Source organism: Echinops telfairi, unplaced genomic scaffold (assembly GCF_000313985.2).
Source record: "Echinops telfairi isolate 266 unplaced genomic scaffold, ASM31398v2 ScPeMD7_7421;HRSCAF=8459, whole genome shotgun sequence".
Lineage (NCBI taxonomy): Eukaryota > Metazoa > Chordata > Mammalia > Afrosoricida > Tenrecidae > Echinops > Echinops telfairi.
This window is the reverse complement of record NW_022111321.1, coordinates 727515-744168: the sequence shown is the minus strand read 5'-3', so window position 1 is coordinate 744168 and position 16654 is coordinate 727515. Positions and strand designations below refer to the sequence as shown.

Genomic DNA, 16654 nt, shown 5'->3' with positions numbered 1-16654 from the left:
AAAAAAAAGAAAAAAAATCAGTTGAAGGCTAAAATTGTTAGGAAGCATGAGCAAGCAAGCAGCAGAGCACTTAACTACCCAAAAAAAGGAAAGGGTGTGGGGGCAGGGGAATCCAATAAACATAAATTAAAGAAAAAATAAGCAAGATAAAAGCTTTGGGAGAAGCATTACTTTTTTCCAAAACAAATACCCACTAGTACAAAAGCACATGTGATAATGTGTTAAAGTGTTTTAAGTCCCATAATGCTTCAGGCTTTCAGGGCAAAGCCATTGGTTTGAGGGGAAAGAAAAGCTGCACTGCGCGCTCCATGAGGATCGGCAAGGATAAGCAATGTTAATCGTTAATTGTCAAGAGTGACTGCAACTGATAAAATAAAAACCAACCCTTCTGCTCCTCCCTCCAGATCTACTCAGACATGCAAATGTCCCCCAATGTCCCAGAGCATGCAAGTCTTTTTCTTTTCTTCTTATACACTGATTTATAATTATTTTAACATGTATAATTCTAAACTAAAGCCATGCTAACCAAACAAGTACATAAGTATACAGTCAAAAATACACTTTTAATGTCCTCCAGGTATTTCATTAGAACATTCTACAATGTAGTTAAACTGAATGTGGGCTGCTGGGTTTTTGGAATCGTTCACTGTATGATATCCATCCACGTACTTAGATTACAGCTTTTCTACTAATTTTATCAGGAAACCACACTCAGTTTTCCATTGTACTTTACAACTTTATAACAGAAAAAGGAATATATATTTTAAAATCAATTTTAAAAAACAAACAAAAACAAAAACAAAAAAACTTGTATCTACAATAAAGCTACATGCCAAGCTAAAAGGTGAAAGGTCATAGTACCAGGTCAAAGGTTGCCTCGAGGGGTCGCTTCAGTGATTTGACAGCCGACTGAGTCTTAATTAGCAGGCAGCGAGCACATGATGGCAATGGGCCAGTGGGGTTCAAGCGCATTAACATAAACAGCAAGCAGAGGTGCATCATGGGGGCAGCAGTGCATTTTTGGGTAGGTGAGAAAAAACAAATAAAAAAACAAATCATCGGAATGCCATATACAACGAATAACAAGACTAAGCATGCACAATAAAGGCACTACTGAGTTGTTATTGGGAGGATAACTCCTCTTTGAAGTTAATTACAAACAAGTACTCTAACAGGGAAAGAGTGAAAGGAAGAGTGGAGAGTCTGCCTTCTGTAGTTTGGCTCAAGTATCCGTAAACAAACACAGAAAAGACCTCTCTCATAATCATTTTACTGCGCTATGAAACACCACACAGTGATGTTTTATGAATATTTTAGTGATTAAATCATGGATTTATGTAAAAAGGGGTAACATTAAAACAGCTAAGCAAAAACAAAGAATGGACTCATTAAAATCAGCTCTTTAGATCACATTAAAATTTTCCTTAAGAACTTAGTTCAGTAGCTATTCTTTATGTTTCTAACTTTTTGCCTACTGCTCTTTCTACTTTGTGTATAATGGCATAGTCAAGCTTCTCCAGGCTTACAATGATGCTTATGCCAGGATATTACTCTAGACAATCTAGATAGCACACTCTTCAAAATCTTGTAGCAAGTGTTTTGAAGCAATTCTCCTAAATAGTTCCAGATTATATAATTGTTAAAAGCAAGATAGAGAGAGAGAAGAATCTTGATGTGCAAAAGGTAACACACCAAAGGGTGACAATGGCTGATTAGGTGGCAGAGAAATAAGAAATAAGAGGGCTGAAATGGCAATCTAGTTCAATTGAAAAGGAGACAGGTGGTTCTTTACAAAAGCAGAAACTTCCGAAACCCTACATCCAAAACAAGACAGAGTATTAAGAGTTAGGCCAAGGGAAAGAGCAATCTGAACCATTGGAGGAGCTACCCTCACTTCTGTGAACGGTAACTTCTTTATGTATTGTCTGGGATACCTGAACAAACATATCTCTAGCAAAAAAATAAAAAGTTAATAAACGGATAGCACGTAGTCAGATATAGTTGTTCATGTTGCTCTTCTGACTGCTAACAAGAAGGGAGAGATAACCAGGTCTCTACTCACCATGGCAGCTGCTGTGGCTGCAGCCTGTGCTGCTGCAGCCTGGTTGACCTGGTATTGGGCAGCCTTAATCTTGGCTTGCAGATGTGCAGGGGGATGAAAGTATTTGCACTTTTCCCGAGAGCATCTCCCTTTGATGTAATCCATACACACGGTGACTGTGTTGTCATTGGTGTCAATCATTGTGCTGTCAGCAGGATGAGCAAATCGACAATCGTTCTCTCCTCTGTTGCAATTGCCACGCTGGTACTCTCGACACACCTACGAGGTCATTAAGGGCATGGAGTTCAGTTAACAGGGACATGAAGCTTCTCTCTGAAGATTACAACTTACAATGCAAGAGCAGTGTTAGAGGGAGATGGAGGAAACGAGAAGAGAGATAATTTGCAAACAAAGCACAAAAACTTGAGCAATTCCCTGTTAAGTGCACAAATTATAACCTCGTGCCTGAAAAATACCCATGAGGAAGAAAATGCATTTATGACGTTCATCATACTACAGCATCTAATCTAGCATTGTGTCGATAAGCCAAGACAAAAAGTAGTTGCTGCACAGGAAAGAAACCTGGCAAACATCACTGTAACCCAGTGATCAAAGTTACCATCAGCTGTAATGAGCCCTAATGACATCATGTACAACCTGATATGATGCACCCACAAGGGCAGACATCACTTCCCTGGTATTACTCCTGAAAATCCATCACCTGAATTGAATCAGCAAGAAGCAGCAGATGAACCAAGATGAAAAGTGTTGTACAAAAGAACTCTTCCACAGTGTCAAGGTCATGAAAGACAAAGAACGATGGGGGCAAGGTCACACATTGAACAAGTCTGAATATACTGTGATTCCTGAAGCCAGAGCAAGGAGAGCTGAGAAATGGAAACAGTGTCTGTAGATTAGTTGGTAGCATGCTAATTTTCTGGCTTTATAAATAAGATGATCATGTGAATTGTAAGTATGTAGGAAATCTGGGTGGAGGCAGTCATGGGACCCCCTTAGCTCTCTTTTTACAAATATTTTTAAAGTCTGAAATTACTTCCAAATGAAAATTATTAAAAATATAATCTTATGGGGTTTTTTTTTTTAAGCTAAAATGTTTCTAGGAGTTCTGTTTTGGTCATTAGAGAATCACCTGGTAGCTATATGACACAGGTGAAAAGGACTATATTTTCTTATTGTGTGTCTGACTTTTATCTGTTATACTGCTTTGAGGACCCTCGGGATAAAGTGAAAATGGATTCCTTCTCATTGGTCTGCTCAATTCAATTTGACTTTTACCATTAAAGTTAGTCACTGTGCCTATTCATAGGCACGTTTCCAGCACTGTCTGCATTTTGGATCCTTTGGACTTTTTACCACCAGAGGGCTATCTAAAACACAATGTTCTTTTTCAGTGTTTCTGTTTTCCTATTTCATACTTCTAGGAAAACTTTTTATTTCTCATTTGTCTTTTCATAAAATGGGCAAATGTAGGCACCGAGCACTTTATTCTGGATAGTTAAGGAAGACAGAAAAAAAGTAGCCATTACAATTTAAAACGCAAAAATATTGGATTTGCATAATTAAAATGACTACATTTAAAGCTATGGATTTTACTTCATGATTTTTAAATTCTGTTATTGAGGAACACAGTCCCTAAGAAGGTACCTATAATGTATACCCCTCTATTCCTTCAATGAAGAGCCCTGATGGCATTGTCAGGTTAAGTATCTGACTGCTGACCGAAAGGTTGGCCACACAAACCTACCAGCACTTCCACAGGGCAAGGATGACGCCAGCTCCTCCAGTAATGATTTACAGCTTGGGAATGAGACACTGTCCTATTTGCAAACCTCAAGCTAGTTACGACCTTATTAGGCTACGTACAGACCAATGGACCAACTGCATTCAACACCTTGTTCAACCATTCAACTTCTTAAATTAAAATAAATATACCAATATAGATATACATATATAGATAGATAGAGATATTGACTAATCTGTGTCATATATTCTGAGACATGCTTAAAATACAAATATGACTTTGGTAGTAAATTTTATCACTGCATTTATCTTGTTGAACAGAAGAAAAGAAGTTAAGCAAGAGTTTACATTTTGAAAAGTAAAGCTCACGAAGCTGTCTTCCAGAATAAACGTCCTCTCCTCTGGCTGGGCATCAGGATTAGGTGTGAAGTCTTCCAGAACATGGATGCCCAGGCCCAAATCGAATTTTACTACATGAGACTTGCCAACAAAGGCAAAAGAGAGACATGCCTAAATTAAACTCAGCAACGCCTGGATTGTGTGTGTAAAATTCATAATTTATACCATGACATATACAAAATGCATACTTGTTACTTGAGCAAATCTATGTCAGTGCAGCTTCATCCTATAAACAATTTGCACAAAGTCTCTGTGTCACTACTGTGGTTAAGGTGTCAGAGAAACCATCATGCTTCCTTGAACATGCTCACAAAGGAATGGACAGCAGGTGAAGTAATAGGTTTTCACAGTTTATAGTATGCTCTGCCCAAGGGACGAGAAAGATCTAAAGTTAGACTGTGTACTTGGAGTTCTGGAAACACCTTTTAAAAGCACGGGTTTGCTCTTTTCTGAAAAAACATTTATGCTAGTCTTTGGTTCCAGAAATTTGGGCCATACTGTCCTAAAACAGAGCCAGTGTGTTGGTATGGATTTCAGTTTTTCACTTTCACAGTGATGTGAATTTATATTTAGGCTACCGAAAAGCACTCCGTGTAAGTTACTTTCTCATTTCATCTCCCTCTTGTTTGTTGTGTGTGTGTTGCACAAATTTAAGGCATTCACTTTGTAACAATTTTATGCTAACTATGTGATTCACAGTTAATGTAGTTGGCTACTGAAAAGATGGCGGTTCCTGTCCACCCCAGAGGTATCTCAGAAGGCAGGCCTGGTAATCTACTCTGCAATCCCCAAAACAAAGCCAGGCACAGAGAGCTCAATGGAATATCATTCTCCGTGAACTGGATGGCGATGGGTACTGGGTAAACTGTTCTCTAAAGAGGAATCCTAAAAATGTGTAAAGAAAGCATATCACAGAGAATTAGATAAGAACTTGTCCCCAAACCAGCATTTTCTTAAGTTCTAAGTTTTAACCAACTCCTTGTGCATATTGTGATATGCTTGTTTAATATTATAAGTTTTGCTTTCTGTTCCCTCGGCTTTATGCGAAGCCTGGCATATGAAATGGTACCTAAAGAAAGATGTTAAAATAGCCATCTCACATCAATCTTACATTTGTAATTAAAAATAAATGTAAAATCTCTTATGTAAACTTGTATCGGTGAGAGTTACTGGCCAAGAGTCTGGAAAGGTGTGGCAAGCATCAATTATGCATCTAGCTCAACTGTTGGGGACCCATTGCTGTTGAGTTCCCTAGAACTCATCGAATCCACGTAGTACAGAATAGAAATGATGGGTGCCTAGCCCAAAAGCTTTGAAACACTGGAAATAAAAAGCCCAAGCTAGTTGCCTTCAAGTTCGCTGCATCAATTTCTTTACTTTTGAATATGGGTTTGACTATTTCCCTGGTAAGTCAAGGAAACTTTAGTCTATCTATTCCCTAAAAGTAGTATCTTAGATGTAATTTTAAGGTTAAGAACAGATGGAAAAATTGTTGAAAAGAAAAAAGAAAGTAACTGCAGAAAGAATTTGAAATGCAAAGGTAACATTACATTGGCTTTCATTTGAACAGTCTAGCATTACTTTATTTTTCTATTTCATCAGTCTTCGGAATGAAAGCATTTTCAAACAGTCTGAATTATAGTATGGCTACCAGAAGGAAACACGTTCTGTTCAACATTGTAGTGTAAGCATTTTCTCATTTTGCGGACGAGTTTCCAGAATGCTCACTTCTGATGGCAGCATTAGATGTCATCAACTAGACGTATCCGTACACTTTTCTCTTTTAGAGGGCGGGAAGGCTATTTCCGACATTCTCAGGACTTCTTTAAAGGCAAAAGATAGATTCGGGCCTACCGAAGTGGTTTTAACTTATTTATTTTGAATCGTTTTCCAAGGGTAAATGTGCACAAATGACATTGCTGGTCAACAAATACAAGTACTTTCATAGCTTGGTAAGTGATTTTTTAAAAATTTAGGTTAAAATAATTCCATCTATTGATTCAGTCCATCCGCACTTCATTTTTCCCACCAGAAAAAGAAGAAAATGATACTCTTTTCTCACTTATCGACATGGGTATGTTCCAAAGACCAGACTAGATTGGTATACCAAAATCAGCTTTATGGGGAAACAGAGAATGATCACATCAGACCACAAAATGGAAAATGACTATATCGTTTCATAACTGCCAAATGACGTCATGATACAACTGCCAAACCACTGAAAACCATGGCCCAGCCACGCTGACACATAATCTGAATCTTCACAGTATTCTTTTGATTTCATGATTGCCAGATATATGTTGTTAATGCACAAAATAGGATAGGAGAGTTTTTACGATGGTCATAAATGCAAAATGTCAGATAATGAAGTAGTAGATAAGGGAGGTGTGGGTGTACTTCTTTTAGCTATTTCATAGGCTCTGTGTTTAGATCAAATGGGGGTCACGCTCAGTGCGCTTTCGGGGAAACCCTCACGGCAGAGCCTTCATGATCGTGAGGTGACAAAAAGCCAGGTGTGCTTGTATGTGTGCCTAAGAAGTTGTCATTTGACATCCTGGGGGGGGAAAAGGCAAATCAGAATGTACACAAATTATCCACACATGAGCACTGCTCATTAAATCTACTTCGAGATTTTCATTATATTATTTTCTCTGACTATGCAACTCTGAAACAACCTCAGCAATATGACAAAATGCTCAAATTTATTGTACTTTTATCACATTGTCCAAATAACTGCAAATGCAAGGGAGAGTTTAGCTTTAATTTAGATAATGAAAATAGTGGAATAACAGCAGAAAGTGGTGAGCCAGATCAAGGTTAGCATTTACTACTTTAAACAATTCATAATGGTATCATTTTCAAACAAAACAAATTTATCACATAAATTAAAAACTGTATTATACTAGCTATCTTAAATGAGGATATTACTACATTTTAAGAGCCATTCAAAGGACTTACAATATTTATTAAAATGTTTAAGCTATATAGATTTGTTTAAAATTTTTTTCTTAACTTTCTAGAGAAATTTAAAGATCATCAAATATCCTCCTGCAAAAACACAGTATTAAAACAAACTTATCAATAAGCCCTTCTTGTATTAAGAACATCTGCTTTTCTAATCTTCTGAAATATTCATATTCAATAAATCATGCCAAATCCATTAAACTCCTATACAAATCCTTTTGTTGTCATTCTAAGCCTCATTTATCTTTAGATTTGTGTGTGTGTGTGTATATCAGCAAAGTATGTTTTCTGCCTATATGAAGTGTAACTATATTTTTCCAGGTCAGCATGTAATCCAAGCAATGGTACCCCGTGGCCTGAATTAAAGACCTGTGTCACAGTTACCTCAGTACAATAAAAATGTCAGCCCTAGAAGAATTCATTTTAAAACAAGAAAAACACCAACTGAAAATGCCTACCTTGTTTGATTACGTTTTTCTTACCTAGATTGGTGACATAAAAATGATATTAACCAAATGGAAATCTATTTATAGGCATGTGGAATATGTGGCCACTGGTTCCTATTGTAAATAGTCCTGGTGAACCAGTGGTTAAAATGCACAGTTTTTAACAGATAATTTGGCAGGTGAAACTCACCAGGCGCTCCATAGGAGGAAGACCCAGCAGTCTGCGGCCGTAGAGCTTAGAGCTCTGGAGACCCTGTGGGACAACTCTACACTGCCCTACAGGATCGTAGGATTTGAAATCAACACCAACACCGTATGTTTGGTTTTTGGTTGTGTTTTGTGGTTTGTTTGATGAATGCTGAAAGGTAATGTAAATTACCTTAACAATCATCATTGTTTACCCCAAATGTTTCATTAAGTTGTGCACTGCGTTCTCACCAACTTACCTCAACGAAGACTAAAAAGTGTATTGGAGGAGTCAGATACTGAGTTTCAGAAATCACAAATAATTTTATTCGAGGTAATGATGGAAAGTTGAAACTTCAACAATGAGCACTAGTATCATCTGGAACAGTATTTTGTAGGCCATTTGCCTTTGGAATCAACTGGCAGACCTATTAAAATAAAATTCCAGAATCCATACGCAACCCTATTGAACCAGTCATTGACTATCAGACCTTTGCATTTTTAACAATCACTCCAAGGGATTCTAAGATCTAGGAACATGAACAAAATGCCATCATCTGTCATTCAAAATAACCGCCTGTGCCCGATGTTGAGAACAACTGCTGAAAGTTCCCACAAGCTAATTTTGTTTTAAGTGTTTTATCTCCTGTTGGATGTCTCTTAGGGCCTCTAGGGCATGCATGCATCTCTGAAAAGGAATGGACTCGTTGCTTGGATGACTGGTTCATTTCTCCATTCATTTAGTGAATCACCGGGCACTAATACGAGTGTGACATTATTCTGTCATGTAACTGATAAGACAGCACTAAAGAGACTTCAAAGACAGCCTTCATAATGTCTTTCATTTGAAAGGTGTTCAATCGTTTTTCATTGGACATTGCAGAGTAAACCCGGGAAGGAATGCATTCGTCATGCATTGCTTTTACCCTATCAATGACTACTGTACGTCTTGAATATAACTCTGAAAATGATTCATCTAATTGCTAACTCCTTGCAGTGAAGCAGGGATAGGGCTGAAAAGTCTTATCTTTTCCAGTTTTGACTACCAAAAAAAAGCCAAAACTCAGTGCCATCAAGTCAATTCTGACTCAGAGCCACCACCCTACAAAACAAACTAGGACTGCTACTGTGTGTTTCTGAAACTGCAAGTCTTTATGGGAGTAGAAAGCATCCTCTTTCACCCATGGAACAGCTGTTGGGTTTGAACTGCTGACCTTGTGGTCTGCAGTCCAACGCTAGCCCACCACATTTTAGTAATTTCTTTAACTATTTATAGAAAATAAATTTTGGGGGAAATTACAGAATGACATCTCAAGGTCACAATAAACTCTTCAAAAGTTATAGTTATTGATATTTAAGATATTTACTCCTCTTTAAATGAAAATATGTAGACTAGGTTTTAGAGTTTAAAAAATATGTGATTACAAACCCTTTTAAAAGTTACCCAACAAAATTAGCGATCATAAATATTGACATGAAATATAGCTGTATATGTTTAATTAAAATTTCCAATAGCTTGTCACTGGCACTGAAAGCAAGAAAAGGATCTAAATTACCCTATAAGGTTCCAACAAGAAGTCATTTTAGGAATTACGAGGTACATTCCCTTAATTTTATGGACAAGGATATATGAGGGACTTAGAAAAGTCTATGGAATTGGAAACCAATGAAAATTTTCCACGAACTTTCTGAAGTCTCTTCTAATACCCAGAGAACACTGCACACTTGGCCTATACTCACTCACCTAATAATCAATTAATCCTTTAACTTCTGTTTAAAATTTTTATCGTGTCATACTGGATGCTGAAAATATACGCCAATATTTGTTGAGAACACTTGAAAGCTAATATATAGTATTTAAATTTTTTCTTTATTGCTTAAATTGTAGCAAGAGAGAGAGAGGTGGAATTAAGAGTTGGCTAATATTTTAACTAAATTAGAAAAGTTTTGCATCAGAACAAACTCAAGTTTTAAAATGTACTGCAGAGTTCCATGAGGAAAAAAGACAATATGAATTTAAACTAACAATAAACATGCGGCCAATCCGTATAAATACGTTCATTTATCCCAGGGCTATCAAACGTCAATGGGTAGTGCCCATCTCTGTCACAGAGACCCTATAGGATTCTACAGGAGGTCCCGTGGGTTTCCAAGACCGAATCTTTACAGGACCAGAAAGCCACACCTGTCTCCCTCAGAGTGGCTGACGGGTTCCAAGTGCTGCCATTAAGATCAACAGCCCGATGCAACATCCACTGCACCACCAGGGCTCCTTGCCATCAGCAAGAGGGAAAGAATCTGAAGGCGTGGAACTGTCCCATAGACCTCCAAGGATGAACAGCTGTATGAAAGCCCCAAGGAGTGGCTGCTGCTAGGTTCAAACTACTGACTTCTCAGTTAGCATCTGAGTGTTTAAACACTGCGCAAACAGGGCTTCTTAAAAAATTCAACACTAAGACTGTCCAAAATCAAAAGCAAAGAGCAGCAAGCCATGCTTCTAAACTTCACATGGCAAATCCTAACAGGTTGTGACTGTGACATTGCATCAGATTCTCTTAACAGAAGCTAGAAAGCTGCACTGCTATTAAGCATTTAGATAAGTGGAATTCAGGTCAAAAGGAAACAGCAGATCATGCAACCACAGCCATTTGTTGTGAAAATGGAAACATTTGTGTAAAGGAAAACAGACAAAAGATACATGAAGTAGCTCTGCTCAGAAAGAAAAACAAAATTGAGACAAAAGCCCTCATGTCAATTAAATGCTTCTCAAAAGATATCCAAGTTATAGACCACCTGAAATTTCTAGAAGATTGGTTTAGAAAAGCTTTGACAACATAGCTCAGCCTTTTTTAAGTCTCAACTCTCAGCTTTTGGAATATGCTACCCTATTAATAATTAATTCATTAAAGTTTATTTCCGACTGGCTTGATTCTCATTTATCAATCAACATTATACATTAAAACCCCAGGGTGTGCTCCAGAGAGGTCAGGGAGCAGGGATGGTAGAAACTGCTTCACATATTGGGCATCCAATAAATTTAAAATACTAAAAAAAAATTTCATCTCCTCTTAATTTGTCTGCCATCAGCATTCATCGTTAAGGAGCATGTGCAGCTGAGCAATAGCAAACCACCCAGAAGTCAAGGAGTTTCACTGAAACACAGCTGAGCCCTTAGTCCACAGAGAACTCACAATGAGGTCCAGTATGGTGACTACATCCTTAGCACTGCGTATGGTACTCTTATAATTAGTGGTCCCTTTCTCCAAAATTTCAGTGAGGTTAAAAAATAAGCGTCAAATACAAAATCCTTTAAAAATATACAGAAGCCAAAATATGTTACCACCTCTTCCACATTACCACTTGCTGGTGACTAATACAGTTTTTAAAAATTGAGTTCTCAGTTCCAGTCCATATAGAATCATCCTAAATAAGCCTGCATAGCTCTACACCTAAATTTGTTTCCCTGTAAAATGGTACACCTTCCACATGAGATTATTTTGGTGATCAAATGAGTAATACAGGTAAAAAGTTGATAAGGTCTGGTGTGAAAAATTGATTCCAAAAGTTTGTGCAAAATGGAATGGAAAGATACAATTTTTCCAGGGACTTCTTGTTGAAGGTTTTCTGTGTAATAAATAAATAGATATTAACTAATTATCACAACTAATTATTATCATCAAAAAAGTAGTGGCAGCTATAAATATGCTACAATGTGAAATCCTGTATTAGATATGCAATAGAACTTAATTAAGAAATTGATATTTATGCACTAAACTGCTGCTGAACTAATAAGTCATTGGAGCTAATTATGTTCCTACAATAGCCTTATTTTGCTGCTTTCTCCATAATTAATGCATGCAAAACTTCTCTGCACTAAGTATTGCCTCATCCTAACGGGCAAGAAAAAGAGTAAAAGGTCATTAGTCTCTTGATGAACACCGATGCCAGGCTTTCTGGCTTTCATGCACAATACTCTTGCCAATTTCCCCCTGCATTTACAGTTTACCAAGTCCATTAATTCACAGCATACTGGAACCCTAAAGTACCACCTTCACAGTCAGATTTATGGCACTAATCCCTTTCCCAGGCAGCGGCAGCAAGGCATGTGCATCTGATTCTCCTTCTCTGTGCAGTGCGGAGCACCACGTGCTGTGCTGTTTACCAACTTTTATAAGAGCATAACTTCACAAACAAAAGGACCTTCCTAATTCAACCAAAATATTGTGAGGCTTCTGATAATACATCTTAAAATGCTTTAGATAGCAACAAAATCATCTTTGTAACATCTTTATGAGAACAAAGACTGACGGGATGTTTTGTTCATGACAGCAACAGCAGCAGCAGCCAAGACAACAGCAGCAAAAACAACTGATGCTCAAGTAGCACTTGTCATGTGCCAACCATTTCTAATTCTCTGACGTGGATGCCATTATTGTTTGCATTTGGAAGATGAGGAAACTGAGGCAGAATGAAGTACCTGGTGGTCCAGACTCTAGGAACTTCGCTATTATTCTACAAATGGACACCTGGGCCTTTATAAATATTAAAAACAAAGAAAAGAAGTGCTTCTAGCCAGTCCACTTTGAATCACGGTGACCCCAGGTGTAAGTGCACCCACATTCTGTGGGGTTTTCGATGGCTGCGATCTTCTCTGAGTAGATCACCAAGATTTTTTTCTGTGGTCTCTCTGTGCAGATGTGAACCTCGACCCTTTTAGTAGCCCAAGGACTCTTTTATGAACATAGCATTAGTCAAGTTTAGTATACCTATAACCTAGGAACATGTCCAAATGGCAAACCAAATGCCAGCATTTAATTTGTAAAAATCTTGTTAGGCCATGGCAGGCAGGCAGGCAAGCAAGCAAGCAAATAAAGACAGCTTGAGAAGTAGAATGGACAACAAAAAGAAACTAACTCATTCTTTCTTACCTCAAGTCTGTCTGTGCGCATTAATTTCTGTGCAGCAGCTGCAGCAGCTGCAGGTACAGGTACCCCAGGATTCCCTGTCACCAACATTGGTGCAGTCGGCAAGATCTCTGCTGGAACCAGGCTGGGGGACACAGGTCCCAGGTAGGGATTAAAGGCCGCTGATGCATTGGTGGCTAAGCTTGGTGCAACTGAAAACATTGGCTGAAAAAACAAAACAAAAGAAAAATTTAACAGGGAGACCTCATTCATAGTTAATCTGCTGTCTTATCTATTATCCACCTACCCCCAATCCACTCTTCTCTACTTCCCTCCCTCTCTCCCTCCCTCTAATCCTGGGTTTATTTACCTTGTTATTTTTAAACTTGAGATTTGTTAACTAAGTCATTTATGTGACTTATTTAACCATGTTTCATTAAATAGACAATCATCGTATAAACATGGGTCTGTGTTAGACTATATACTTAATATACATGCATTTTTAAACATATCCATTAAATTGGATTTACTCCTGAATAGAATTCTGAATCCTAGGATCTACAGTACATACATTGCCTTTTTAAACAATAGATAAATTATTCAAGGCACAAACTTTTTATGGTCATCCACTCTCCATCTTTGTCCTGATTCAATCCTATAAACTCATTGAAGACATAACATTTCATAATTGCTAAGTCAGATGTACTTGAAAGAACTGTTTACAACTGCTAATAGGTTGCAAGTGTCCTATTATCCAGAACAAATAAAGCAGAGCTCCCAGGGGTGAACAGTTTCACAGTCAATGTAAACTGTGAATGCATCTCATGGGATATGTGAAAGGTGATGATGACACACTTTCTTTGGCACACGTAAGAACGAGTGTTTGGCTTATTCACTTGAAACCAGTTGTCCGTGGGACATTATAAATGTTCCGTTGGCCTGTCCATACTTGTGCCACACTCAAGAATGAATTCACCTCAAATGAGGAGAAGCCCATCTGAAATGTAAAAATCTGAAACTTCTAAAACACTCCTAAAAATATTACATGGTTGTTCAAGGAAACACACATAGAAATATCGAATGAACTACTCCATAGTACAATTCCTATCAAGAATTATGAAGGCTGTATCTATTACATGGTGGTTATTTCTATTTGTTAGTAAGTAATTTTGCTCTTGTGCCAGGAGTATTACAAATACCAGCATGTGGACAAGTTTCAGCAGAGCTTACAAACTAAGAGAGACTTAGGAAATGGATATAGTAATCTACTTCTGAAAACAGTGGTCAAGGTGACCCTTATGGCTAGCCTACAAACATGTGGTGAAATAAGCCTGAAGATATGTCCCTCAGGTTGAAGGATACTCAAAATACAATGAGGCAAGAGCTGCCTTCTCAAAATAGTCAATCTTTATTATGTAAATGGAATAAAGCTTTAGAGATCATTGTTTGCTGATGTGGCACAACTCAAAATGGGAAGAAATAGCTGCACACATCCATTAATAATCAAAACATAGAATCTACAAAGTATGCATCAAGGAAAGTTGGATACCATAGAAAGTGAAATTGAAATAAGATACTAAATGTTTGACGATCAATATGCTAGACATTATTGAGCTGAAATGGACTGGCATTGACCACTGTGAGTCAGACAACATATGCTCTACTATACTTGGAAAGACAACTTGAACAGGAACGGTGTCACATTCATTGTCAATAGAGCATTTCAATATCCTGAAATGCAACACTTTCAGTGATAGGATAATATGCATGCATTTATTTGGAAAGGCAATTAACACAACTATTATGTAAACGTATGCACCAATCACTAATGCTAGGGAAGAAGACACTGAAGATTTTTATCAAATTCTGCAGCCTGAAGTTGATCAAACAAGAAATTTACACATGCTAACAGTTACTGGTATTTAAATGTGGATGTTGGAAGCAAGAAGACTTGTTAGAATCTGGAAAATACGCATCGGGTGAGAGCAATGGCAACGGAAACTGCCAAAGAGGATTTTGCTAGACCAATCACTTATTCATTTTAAAATAATCCTTTTCAACAACATAACTGATGACTACACATGTAAGACTTATCAGTTGAAATACACAAGAGTCAAATAAACTACATCTATAGAAGAGGACATTGGAGAAGCTCAATATCATGAGTCAGAATAATGTCCTCGTCTAACTGTATGACAGACCATCAATGGCTCATATATAAGTTCATGTTGAAGCTGAAGAAAATTAAAACCAGTCCACAAGAGCTAAAGTATGACCGTGAGTATATCCCACCTGAATTTAGAGGCTAACTCAAAAACAAAACAGATTTCAAGCACTGAACACCAATAACTAAAGATGAGATGAGCTGAGGGAAGATAACAAGGACATCATACATAAAAGAACAAAAGGTCATTTAAAAGACAGGAAAGAATGAAAATGCCAAAATAGATGCCAGATTTTGAAACTTGCTCTTTTGTGCAGACAAAGTAAAATGAATGGAAGAAATTATGTAGAAGATGTGAACCAAAGATTTCAAAAGGCAGCCTGTGAAGACAGCATAAGGCACTATAACAAAATATGCTAAGATCTAGAGTTAGAAAACTAAAAAGGAAGATCATGCTAGGCAGTTCTCAAGCTGAAAGACAAAAGAAAACAATGGAGCTTCGAGTTGCCAAGGAACCTATGGTAAAAAAAATTGAACAATGTAAGAAGCATCAACAAATATGAAAGAAAAAACATAGTCACTTTAACCAAAATGAACAGGTCATCTTAAGATGTAGCATTTGATGAAGACTCAACGTTATTAAGGAAGTGGTCCAAGATGTACTGAGGCACTGCAGAAAAACAAGACTCCAGGAATTGATGGAATACCAGTTGAGATGTTCCAAGAAATGGATGTGATGCTGGAAGTGCTCATATGTCTATGCCAAGAAATTTGGAAGACAAGCCACCTGGCCGAATAACTGAAAGAGATCCAAATCTGTGCCTCTTCTAAAGAAAAGAGATCCGGTAGAATGTAGAAAGCACATAACGTGATTAATTAATATCACATGGAAGTAAGACTGTGCTGAAGATAACTTAAACGGCACTGCAGCAGTACATAAACAGAGAGCTGCCAGAAAGTCAAGCTCCATTCAGCAGAGAACATGGAATGAGGTCAGCTTGACCTGGGCTGAAGCAGAGAATACCAAAAAGATGTTTACATATGTTTTAATGCTACACGAAAGCATTTGATTGTGTGAGTCATATCAAACTATAAGTAACATTTTAAAGAATGGGAATTCCTAAACAATTGTACAAATACAAAAAGGGAATTGTTAAAAATAAGCAAGACTTAAAACGAGGACAAATTTGCATCTGGGTTGTATCATTCCACCATACTTATTCAATCTGTGTGCTAAGCAATACTCCAAGAAGATGGACTGTAGGAAATAGACACAGTATCAGGGTTGGAGAAAGATTGAGTAATAATCTGTCATATGCAAATGATGCATATGCATATGCTCGTTAAGAGCAAAGAAGATGTGAAGTGCTTCTTGATTAATATAGGTTACACCTCAACATTTTGTATTCTCTTTGTTTTATCTCTTATTGTTGTTTTGCCTATCTATAAAAGAGAGGTATAGGCATGGGAAGCAAGCCTGAGGAGAATGCAAGGGGCTGAAGGTTCCGGAGGAACTTGGGGGGAGGAAGAGGTGGAGGAAAGGAGTGGTGAGCAAACAATGCCATAGACAGGCGAAAAACTAAGGAGTTAAAAGCAACAATGAGGAGAACATAGAGATCTGGAGGGGTTGGAGCAACAGCAATCTAGCTGAGAGGAATTATTAGGAGGCAGAAGAGTAAGCGTAATGATGGAGAAGGAGAAAGGTAAAAGGAAACAGAGGAAAGATCTAGGAAGCAAAGCTATGGATAGAGGTATAAACATAGGTGTGCACTGATGTAACTATATTAAT

The 16654-nt window shown here is 37.6% G+C and overlaps 1 protein-coding gene across 8 annotated transcripts in view; it reads right to left on the bottom strand.

Annotated features, from left to right (window-relative positions):
• The window catches only part of MBNL1 (muscleblind like splicing regulator 1), a 152544-nt gene that overhangs the window by 16179 nt on the left and 119711 nt on the right, over positions 1-16654 (bottom strand). For 6 of the 8 annotated variants that reach the window (XM_045297764.1, XM_045297765.1, XM_004709027.2 and 3 more), the window contains 3 exons: positions 12726-12926; positions 2063-2320; positions 862-915 (listed from right to left, as the gene is read on the bottom strand). In XM_045297764.1, coding sequence (XP_045153699.1) covers positions 862-915; positions 2063-2320; positions 12726-12926 — 513 coding nt within the window. The remainder of the gene's footprint in view (positions 1-861; positions 916-2062; positions 2321-12725; positions 12927-16654) is intronic. The other 2 variants (XM_004709029.2, XM_004709034.3) reach the window with 1 other exon arrangement.